The 12188-nt window shown below is 37.6% G+C and overlaps 1 protein-coding gene across 1 annotated transcript in view; it reads right to left on the bottom strand.

Moving 5' to 3' along the window:
• RPS6KA6 (ribosomal protein S6 kinase A6) overlaps window positions 1-12188 on the bottom strand; it is a 186596-nt gene that overhangs the window by 102781 nt on the left and 71627 nt on the right. The window contains exon 6 of the mRNA XM_068962121.1: window positions 8824-8903. Coding sequence (XP_068818222.1) covers window positions 8824-8903 — 80 coding nt within the window. The remainder of the gene's footprint in view (window positions 1-8823; window positions 8904-12188) is intronic.

Below are 12188 nucleotides of genomic sequence, written 5' to 3'. Positions count from 1 at the left end.
ATGTCTCCTTTTATCAATACTTTTCAAAAGAACCTGGAGGGTCAAGTCAGTGTTACAAAGACAAATAAATGAGTCCATAATGGAAAAGAAGTAAAACTCCTTATGTGGATTAAAAATAGAAACTTCTATTTGTAGTCTATCAAAGTGCTGCTAGATAAAGTAAGTTTAGTTATATTTTAAAATACAAAATTCAATATCAAAAAAGTAGTATTTCCATCCATTTGAAAATAAAATTAAGAAAGTAATTCCACTTACAACGGCAGTATTAAAAAGAAAAATATTCAGAGACAAATCTGACAAAACACGTAAAAGATCTGTATGCTGAAAATGACAAGATACTGGTGAGAGAAATTTTAAAAGACTTAAATAAATGGAGAGCGGTACTGTCTTCATGGATTAGAAGACTTAACACTGAAAATGTCAATTATATAAAAACTGAACTATAGATCCAATGCAATCCCAATCAAAATCCCAGCAGGCATTTTTGTACAAAGTGAAAAACTACTTTATAAATCAATATGGAAATGCAAGAGATCTAGAAAAGGCAAAACAACTTTGAAAAAGATGAGCAAACCTCAAGGACTTGCACAACCTGAGTTTTTATAAATACTTATATTTTATAAATATAAAGGAATCAAGAAAGTGTTGTATTGGCATAAGGATAGACAAATAGAAGAGTGTCTAAAAAAAAAAAAAGAAAAGAGTGTCTAGATGTATTAATAGATCTTCATGTACACGATCAACTGATTGTCACCAAAAAATACAAGGTAATTAAACGAAGAAAGCATTTTTGTTGTTCAGGTACTACATCATGTCTGACAATCTACAGCCCCATAACGGAAGCACTCCAGGATCCTCTGCCCTTCATTATCTCCAGAGTTTGCTGAAATTCATGTGCATTGAGTCAGTAATATTATTCAACTATATCATTCTCTGCCACCCTCTTCTCCTTTGCCTTCTACATTCCCCAGCAACAAGGTCTTTCCCAATGAGTTGCTCCTTCACAACAGGTGGCCACAGACCTGAAATTTCAACATCAGTACTTCCAGTGAGTATTCAGGTGATGATTTACTTTGGGATTGACTGGTTTGATTTCCTTGCAGTCCAAGGGAGTCTCAAGAGTCTTCTCAAGCACCACAATTTGAAAGTATAAATTTGTCAGTGCTCAGCCTGCTTTATAGTCCAAATTTCACATCTGTAAAAGATCTTCATTGCCAGGAGCCAGCACGGGAGATCCCACCCATGGCAAAGGTGGGACAGGACTCAAGAGACTCCCCGACCCCACCCATGACAAGGTCATGTAGGCAAGGCAGATCAAGAACTCAAGAAGCCCCTTAGATCTGCTCGAGCATCTACCCCCCAAAACCAAAATCTGTCTGTTATAATGCACTGTTCTGACATTAACAGGGGCTATCCCAGACCACCTTTCTCTGGAAAATTAACTTAGAGCTCCAGTTAATAGTCTTCTGCATATAAAAGGAGTGTCTCAGCTCAAACCTCTCTGCTGGCAGACTAGCTTGTGTGATAGGATTATCCACACTCTTGCTACTATATACATGATTGTTTACAACCTCTCAACCATAAACAGCACAGAGAGTTTGGAGTATTTTGAAAGTCTTTGTTAGCATAGGGTTTTTCTAAAGATAAAAATCATGTTGATGAAGTGTTTCATTGCTGAGTTAATGACTGCCGCCAGGCCTCCATATCCTTAGGCATCTGGGAGTATGTTAATCAAAGTAATTGGAATGTAGAAAAAGAAATATAGTAGTTTTGATGTTACCAATACTAGATTTTTGAGTTAATGAATTTTCTCTTTGTTATAAATCACTGTACTCCTCTTTCTTTGTTATAAATCATTGTGCCCTTGCTATGTAAGAATGTAACTTTATCACTATCTTAAGACTAAGTAGATCTTAAGGGAACTCAAGTTTTCTGATTGACTAACCTTTATCAATAGAAAGAAAGATGGGGCCATAAAATGTTAATAGGTCTCCAGACCAGAAGATATTGTAAACCAACGTAAGACCCTTGTAAGAACAAAGATATGCAAAGAACACTGTCTTTAGATAAGGGTCAGAGCAGCTGACCCTGTGTGACTCTGTGTACAACTAAAAGTATAAAAGCTTCCCTGAAAAATAAAGAAACGGACCAGTTCCTGGAAAGACTGGTTTCCCCCGTGTCATCTTTTTTCCTTTTCTGGCTGAATTCCCATCTGGAGCGTGGAGGCTCGCCAGGCCTACTAATTTTGCCTGGGCTTCTAAGATCTGAACAGGGAGGCACTTTGTGTCTCTGCTCCTTCGGGGGACCAGGAAGACACCTGTGGCCTAGGTAGGTGGTGCAAACCCCTTGTCTCGGGATTTTATTGGTTCTCCATGTAAACCAAGTTATTCAGCCTCTTTTCTCCACTAATTTTCCTACTACACTATTCTTTTCTAAACTCTCTCCATAGCTTTAATTCAACAATTTTCCTCTAGACGCCAACTCCATCTCCGCTTCGTATTATCCTGGATCCACTGGGGTTGGACCCCGGCACTTCATGACCCAGATTAACCACAATGATATGATCACTCAACTAGAGCCACACTTCCTGGAATGTGAAGTCAAGTGGGTCAAAGCATCACTGCGAACAAAGCTAGTGGAGGTGATAGAATTCCAGTTGAGCTATTTGAAATCCTAAAAGATGATGCTGTGAAAGTGCTGCACTAAATACGCCAACAAATTTGGAAAACTCAGCAGTGGCCACAGGACTAAAAAAGGTCAGTTTTCATTCCAACCACAGAAAGACAATGCCAAAGAATGTTCAAACTACCACAAAATTGTACTCATCTCACACACCAAAAATGTAATGCTTAAAATTCTCGAAGCCAGGCTTCAACAGTCCATGAACCGTGAACTTCCAGATGTTCAAGCTGGATTTAGAAAAGGCAGAGGAACCAGAGATCAAGTTGCCAACATGCACTGGATCATCTAAAAAGCAAGAGAGTTCCAGAAAAACATCTACTTCTGCTTTATTGACTATGCCAAAGCCTTGCACTGTGTGGATCACAACAAACTGTGGAAAATTTTTCAAGAGATGGGAATACCAGACCACCTGACCTGCCTTCTGAGAAATCTGTATGCAGGTCAAGAAGCAATAATTAGAGCCAGACATGGAACAGCAGACTGGTTCCAAATTGGGAAAGGAGGACGTCAAGGCTGTATGTTGTCACCCTGCTTATTTATCTTATATGCAGAGTACATCATGCAAAATGCCAGGCTGGATGAAGCACAAGCTGGAATCAAGACTGCTGAGAGAAATATCAATCGCCTCAGATATGCAGATGACACGACCCTTATGGCAGAAAGCGAAGAACTAAAGAGCCTCTTGATGAAAGTCAAAGAGAAGAGTAAAAAACTTGGCTTAAAGATCAATATTCAAAAAATGAAGATCATGGCTCCTGGTCCCGTCACTTCATGGAAAATAGATGGGAAAACAATGAAAACAGTGAGAGACTTTATTTTGGGGGGCCCCAAAATCACTGCAGATGGTGACCGCGGCCATGAAATTAAAACACGCTTGCTCCTTGGAAGAAAAGCCATGACCAACCTAGACAGCATATTAAAAAGCAGAGACATTACTTTGTTGACAAAGTTCCGTCTAGTCAAAGCTATGGTCTTTCCAGTAGTCATGTATGGATGTGAAAGTTGGACTAAAGAAAGCTGAGTGCCAAAGAATTGATAATTTTGAACTATGGTGTTGGAGAAGACTCTTGAGAGTCCCTTGGACTGCAAGGAGATCCAACTAGGCCATCCTAAAGGAAATCAGTCCTGAATATTCACTGGAAGGACTGATGCTGAAGCTGAAACTCCAATATATTGGCCACCTGATGTGAACAACTGAATCATTTGAAAATACTCTGATCCTGGGCAAGATTGAAGGCAGGAGGAGGAGAAGGAGATGACAGAGGATGAGATGGTTGGACGGCATCATCAACTCAATGGACATGAATTTGAGTGAGCTCCAGAAGTTGGTAATGGACAGGGAAGCCTAGTGTGTTGCAGTCCATTGGGTCACAAAGAGTAAGATATGACTGAGTGACTGAACTTAACTGAACAGGACTATTGGAAAAACCATAGCTCTGATCTTTATCAACAAAATAATATTTCTGCTTTTTAATACGCTATCTAGGTTTGTCACTTCTTTCCTTCCAAGGATCAAGTATCTTTAATTTCATAGCTGCAGTCACTGTCAGCAGTGATTCTGGAGCCAAAGAAAAGAAAATCTGTCTTGGCTTTCTTTTTTCCCCCCTTCTATTTGCCATAAAGTGTTGGGACCAAATGCCATGATCTTAATTTATTGAATACTGTTTCAAGGAAGGTTTTTCACTCACCTCTTTACCTTCATGAAGAGGCTCTTTAGTTCCTCTTTGTTTTCTGCCATTAGAGTGGTATCATCTGCATATTTGAGGATGTTGATATCTTTCCTGGCAATCTTGATTCCAGCTTGTGAGTCATCCAGCCTAGCATTTTGCATGATGTACTCTGCATATAAGTTAAAGAAGCAGGGTGACAATATATAGCCTTGATGTACTCCTTCCCAATTTCAAACCAGTCAGTTGTTCCAAGTCTGGTTCTAACTGTTGATTCTTGACCCACATACAGGTTTTTCAGTCGACAGGTAAGGTGGTGTGGTATTCCCACCTCTTGGAGAATTTTCCATTATTGTGATCCACAATGTCAAAAGCTTTCGCATATTCAATGAAACAGAAGTAGAGGATTTTCTGGAATTTCCTTGCATTCCCTATGATCCAATGGATGTTGGCAATTTGATCTCTGGTTCCTCTGCCTCTTCAAAACCCAGCCTATACATCTGGCAGTTCTTGGCTTATGTATTGTGGAAGCCTACCTTGAAGGATTTTGAACATTACCTTGCTAGCATGTGAAATGAGAGCAGCTGTGTGGTAGTTTGAACATTTTTTTTGGCATTGTCCTTCTTTGGGATTGGAATGAAAACCGATCTTTTCCAGTTCTGTGGCCACTGGTGAGTTTTCCAATTAGCTGTTAAGGCATTCAGCACCTTAACAGCATCATCTTTTAGGATTTGAAAGAGCTGAGCTGTAATTCCATCACCTCCACCAGCTTTGTTAATAGTAATACTTCCTAAGACACAACTGACTTCAAACTCCAAAATGTCTGGCTCTAGATGAGTGACCACTTCACTGTGATTATCTGGGTCATTAAGGCTATTTTTCCTAGTTTTTTCTGTGTATTCTTGCCACCTCTTCTTAATCTCTTCTGCTTCTGTTAGGTGAACAACTTTGTCCTTACAATTTGTCAACAAATTGTTCTTACAATTTCTGTCCTTTATCATGCACATTCTTGCATGAAATATTCCCTTGATAGCTCCAGTTTTCCTGACGAGATCTCTAGTCTTTCCCATTCTATTGTTTTCTTCTGTTTCTTTGCATTGTTTATTTAAGAAGGCCTTTTTATCTCTCTGGGCTATTCTCTAGAACTTGCATTCTGTTGGGTAAAGATTTCCCTTTCTCCCTTGCCTTTCATTTCTCTTATTTTCTCAGGTATTTGTGAAGCCTCCTTGGAAAACTACTTTGCCTTCTTGCACATCTTTTTCTTTAGGTTAGTTTTGGTCACTGCCTCCTGTACAATGTTACTAACCCCCATCCTTCAGGCACTCTGTCGACCAGATCTAATCCCTTACATTTATTAATCACTTCCACTATATAATCAGAAAGGATTTGATTTAGGTCATACATGAATAGCTTCCCTGGTGGCTCAGATGGTAATGAATCTGCCTGCAATGCAGGATACCTGGGTTCCATCTCACCTGAGTCAGGAAGATGCCCTAGAAGAGAATGGCAACTCACTCCAGTATTCTTACCTGGAGAATTCCAAGGACAGATGAGTCTGGTGGGCAACAGTCCATCAGATCACAAAGAGTCAGACACGACTGAGCGACTCACACTTTGAATGGCCTAGTGCTTTTCCCCACTTCTTAAATTTAAGCCTGAATTTACAATAAGGAGCTCATGATCTGAGCCACAGTTAGCTCCATGTCTTGTTTTTTCTGACTGTATAGAGCTTCTCCATCTTAAGCTTCAAAGAACATCATCAATCTGATTTTGGTATTGACCATCTGGTGATTTCCATGTATAAAGTTGTCTCTTTGGTTTTGGCAAAAGGTGTTTGCTACAACCAGCATGTTCTCTTAACAAATCTTCACCCTGCTTCATTTTGTACTCCAAGACCAAACTTGCCTGTTATTTTGGGTATCTCGTGACTTCCTACTTTTGCAGTGCAATCCCCCTATGATAAGAAGGATATCTTTTTGATGTTAGTTTCAGGTGTTGTAAGCCTTCATAGAACCAGTCCACTTCAGCTTCTTTGGCATCAGTGGTTGGGGCACAGACTTGGATTACTGTGATGTTGAATGGTTTGCCTTGGAAATGAACCAAGATAATTCTGTGGTTTTTGAGATCAAACCCAAGTACTGCATTTTGGACTCTTTTGTTGACTATGAGGGTTACTCCATTTCTTCTATGGGATTCTTGCCCACAGTAGTAGATATAATGGTCACACCCATTCCCATCCATTTTAGTTCAGTGATTCTGAAGATGCCAATGTTCAAACTCACCATCATCTGCTTGACCATGTCAAACTTCCCTTGAAATAATATCCAGGTTCCTATGAAATACTGTTGTGCATAGAACTTTCACTTTCACCACCAAACACATCCACAACTGAGCATCTTTTCCAATTTGGTGCAGTCGCTTCATTCTTTCTGGAGCTATTAGTAATTGCCCTCTGCTCTTCCCCAATAGCATAATGGACACCTTCCAACCTTGGGGGGCTCAGTTTCCAGTGCCATCTTCTATTTCTTTTTTTCCCTTTTCATAGTGTTCATGGGATTCTCAAGGCAAGAATACTGGCACTGTTTGCCATTTCATCCATCAGTGGATTACATTTTGTCAGAACTCTTCACTATGACCCGTCTATCTTGGATGGCCCTGCACAGTATGGCTCATAGTTTCATTGAGTTACACAAGCCCCTTTGCCAAAAATGACTGTGATCCATAAGGGGGAAGAAAGCAAAGGCTTTTCCAATGATGATGCTAAACCAATAAGATATCTATATGCAAAAAGAGGACAAGATGTATGATTGAGTTCCTTCAGCTGTTCACCTGAAACTATCACAACATTTTTAATCAGCTATACCCAAATTCCAAATTAAAAGTTTTTAAAAATGCCTGAAATAAAAAGGATTCTAATTTCAAAACTCAAATACAGTTCAACATTTCTTATGTATCAGTAAAATATGGATAACTGTGAAAAAATAACTAACACTTATCACCATATATGAAAAGGAACTCAAAATTGATTATAAACATAAATGTAAAACCAAAAACTTGAAAATTTCTAGAAAACATAAGAGAAAATCTTTGTGACCTGGGACGAGGCAAACATTCCTTAAACAGGACACCAAAAACGATCATTCATAAAAGGAAAAATGTATTATAAGTTTGACATCATCAAAACTAAGAACTTCTGCTTTTTGAAAGACACAGTTAAAAGAGAATGAAAGGATAAACAATAGACCAGAAGAAAATATTTTCAAGCATACATGATAAAGGACCTAGCATTCAAAATATATAAAGAGTTTCAAAGTTCAGTAACAAAAAATAGTCAATAAAAAATGGGCCAAAGATTTAAACAGATATTTTATCAAAAAAGATACATACATGTCAAATAAGCACATGAAGAGATGTTCAACATCATTAATCATTAGGGCTATAAAAATTCAAAACCACAATAAGGTCATCATACACTTATCAGATATACAAAATTAAAACAAGGCTGACCATACCAAGTGTTGGTAAGAATGTGGAACAACTGAAACTCTCATATACTGCTGGTGAGACTGTAAAAATTATACAACCTCTTTGGAAAATAGCTTGACAGTATCTTTAAGTTAAAATATAGACCTACTATATAACCCAGTCATTATATTCTTAGATATTTAACCATGGAAGAAAAAAGCATATGTCCATACATGAACGCTTCTAGTAGTTTTATTAGTATTATCCAAAAACTGCAAAAAAAGTATATCCATCAACAAGTGAATGAATAGACAAATCACTGTGTACCCATACAGTGGAATACCACTCAGCAATAAAAATGAACTACTGATGCATGCCACAACTTGAATGAATCTCGAAATAATTATGCTAAAATAAATAAGCCAGACAAAAAACCAATACATATCATACGATTTCATTTATATGAAGTCCTAGAACATGAAAACCAAATAGTAAAGAAAGCAGATTCAGTAGTGGTGGGGCAGGAGGGAAGCATTACAAAAGAATACAAGAAAACTGTTGGGGACGATGGATAAACAAATTATTTTGATTGCATTGATGGTTTTATAAATTTACACAAATGTCAAAATTTATCAAAGCATGTACTTTAGTAAGTACAGTTTGTTGTATGTCACCTATACCTCGCTAAAGCTGTTTTAAACATGAATAAATTAAAGCTTACTCTCAAAGGCATTTTGGTAGCTTGAGTAGCCAAAGTCCTAGGCTTGCCCCTATCTACTTCATCCAGTTATTTTTACTGATCTTATTCCTAAGAGAAAAATGAGTAACGCATTGAAATGATTTACATGACAGTCAGAAAATGCCATTAACTGGCACATTCATGAAATATTATGCAACCAAACAAAAAAGAATATTTAAAATTTCCATAGCAAAAGTAATTAGCAAAACAACAAAAACAATGTCTTAGTTTTGTTTCAATAAAATATAGCAAAAATTTACAAATACTCACCTCTTTGGATAATCTTGTGAAGACATCTCCTCCCCTGAGAAAATCCAATATTAAATACAGCTTCCCTTCAGTCTGAAAGGCTAGTTAGAAATTAAAATGCAGATGTAACAATTTTTAAGGCTTACAAAGCTTAGTACACTTTTTATTTAATATAGCTGTTTAGAATTTTATCACTGAACACTATACTGAAATTAACCATTTACTTACATGGTGCATTATTCAATAACATCATTTCAAAATTAAAACTAGTGTTGAAAAGTTATAAAAGCCTTTCCACAATATATCAGATGTTCTACATTGTAGCTTTACACAGAAACTTGTAACATCATCATTTTCCTCATTTATGAAGCACAATAATCTACTGCAATTGCCTGAATTCTACCTTCCCATCTATTGAAAATCTACTAATTCTGTCAGGCTCAACAAAATGTCACCCCCTGTTTCTTCTATTAAGAGACTTTCTTCTATTAAGGACTTCCGCCTTTTCACATTTCCCCACAGTGTCCCTACACTCTTCCCCATCAGAATTACTTGCTACTACTTTTGAGATCCCGTTGTACTTTATTTATATCTCGATACCTTAATCTATTTTGATTTATAAGATTAATTGGTCTTATATGTCTGTGTTCCCTATACATTACAAATTTCTTAAGAACAGAGATTATATCCCCTCTAGAGCCTACTGATTTTAACAGAATATTTTGCATAAAACTGGTGTTTAGTGATTAATCTAACTAATCTCAGAGATTCAAGGAAGGAGATCTTTGGATACTACTACTACTTTCATTTCATTTGGGTAATGGGGAATGAAAGAATAATGGGTGAAAAATTCTAGATTTTTGTTAGTTAAGTAATGCTCAAAATTCTCCAAGCCAGGCTTCAGCAATATGTGAACCATGAACTTCCAGATGTTCAATCTGGTTTTGGAAAAGGCAGAGGAATCAGAGATCAAATTGCCAACATCCACTGGATCATCAAAAAAGCAAGAGAGTTCCAGAAAAACATCTATGTCAGCTTTATTGACTATGCCAAAGCCTTTGACTGTGTAGGTCACAAAAAACTGTGGAAAATTCTGAAAGAGATGGGAATACCAGATCACCTGACCTGCCTCTTGAGAAACCTGCATGCAGGTCAGGAAGCAACAGTTAGAACTGGACATGGAACAACAGCCTGGTTCCAAATAGGAAAAGGAATATGTCAAGGCTTTATATTGTCACCGTGCTTATTTAACTTATATGCAGAGTACATCATGGGAAACACTGGACTGGAAGAAGCACAAGCTGGAATCAAGATTGCTGGGAGAAATATCAATAACCTCAGATATGCAGATGATGCCACCCTTATGGCAGAAAGTGAAGAGAAAAAAAAAGCCTGTTGTTGAAAGTGAAAGAGGAGAGTGAAAAAGTTGGCTTAAAGCTCAACATCCAGAAAACTACTAAGATCATGGCACCTGGTCCCATCAATTCATGGGAAATAGATGGGGAAACAGTGGCTGACTTTATTTTTGGGGGCTCCAAAATCACTGCAGATGGTGATTGCAGCCAGGAAATTAAAAGACGCTTACTCCTTGGAAGGAAAGTTATGACCAACCTAGATAGCATATTCAAAAGCAGAGACATTACTTTGCCAACAAAGGTCCGTCTAGTCAAGGCTATGGTTTTTCCAGTGGTCCTTTATGGATGTTAGAGTTGGACTGTGAAGAAAGCTGAGTGCCAAAGAACTGATGCTTTTAAACTGTGGTGCTGGAGAACACTCATGAGAGTCCCTTGGACTGCAAGGAGATTCAACCAGTCCATCCTAAAGGAGATCAGTCCTGGGTGTTCATTGGAAGGACTGATGTTGAAAGTGAAACTCCAATATTTTGGTCAACTCATGCGAAGAGTTGACTCATTGGAAAAGACCCTGATGCTGGGAAAGATTGAGGGCAGCAGGAGAAGGGGACGACAGAGGATGGGATGGTTGGATGGCATCACCAACTCAACGGACGTGGGTTTGGGTGGACTCCGGGAGTTGGTGATGGACAGGGAGGCCTGGTGTGCTGTGGTTCATGGGGTTGTAAATAGTCAGACATGACTGAGTGACTGAACTGAACTGAACTGCATTATTTGTCAAAATTACCTAAAAATAAAAGCAATGGCTTCTATTCGTCTAAATTTCAAAAACCAAGAGCAACATAGAAAAGTGGATCAGTAATTTTTGCCTTTGAATTCCCCAGGTAAGTTAAATGCCATAATCTCATGCATACAATAATTTGGCAATGGAGCCATTATTAAAATTCAGAATGGCATGCATTGGAAGAATTAATAGTTAAAATGACCATACTGCACAAAGCAATCTAAAGATTCAATGCAATCCCTACTGAAATACCAATGGCATTTTTCACAGAACTAGAACAAATAATTTAAAAATTTGTATGGAAATACCAATAGCCAAAACAATCATGAAAAAGAAGAAAAAAGCTAGAGGCATCATACTCCCTGACTTCAGACCATGCTAAAAATTACAGAAATCAAAATAATATGTACTGACATAAATAGAGACATATAGATCAATGGAACAGAATAGAGAGCCCAGAAATAAACCCACACACCTATGATCGATTAACCTGTAACAAAGGTGACAAGAATATTCAAAAGAGAAAAAGGGATTCTCTTCCATAAGTGGTGCTGGGAAAACTGGAGAGCTGCATGTAAAAGAATGAAATTTTCTAACATCATATATAAAAATAAACTCAAAATGGATTAAAGACCTAAATGTAAGACCATAAACCATAAAACTTCTAGAACAGAACATAGGTAGAACACTCTTTGACATGAATCAAAGCAATGTTTTTTTTGGGATTTGTCTCCTAAGGCAAAGGAAACAGAAGCAAAAATAAACAGATCAGACCTAATTAAAATAAAAAGCTCTAGCACAGCAAAGGAAATCATCAACAAAATGAAAAGACAGCCTACTAAATTGGAGAAAATATTTTCAAATGATATGACTAATAAGGAGCTAATATCCAAAATATATAAACAGACCATATATCTCATCACCAAAAAAAACAAACAACCCAATTTTAAAAATGGGCAGAAGACCTGAATAGACATTTTTCCAAAGAAGACATACAGATGACCAACTAGCACATGAAAAGATGTTCAGTATCGTTAATCATCAGAGTATCAAAACCCCAATGAGATACCATCTCACGTCTATCAGAAATGTATATGATGAAAAAGACTACAAATAACAAATGTTGGAAAGGGTGTAGACAAAATGAAACCCTTGTACACTGTCAGAAGTTATGTAAATTGGTGCAAGCACTGTGGAAAACAGTATGGAGGTTCCTCAAAAGAATAAAAATGTAACTCAGCAATTCCACA

The sequence above is a fragment of the Capricornis sumatraensis genome, chromosome X (genome assembly GCF_032405125.1).
Source record: "Capricornis sumatraensis isolate serow.1 chromosome X, serow.2, whole genome shotgun sequence".
In the NCBI taxonomy this organism is placed as follows: Eukaryota; Metazoa; Chordata; class Mammalia; order Artiodactyla; family Bovidae; genus Capricornis; species Capricornis sumatraensis.
The sequence above is the reverse complement of the archived record's forward strand: the minus strand, read 5'-3'. Positions and strand labels throughout refer to the sequence as shown.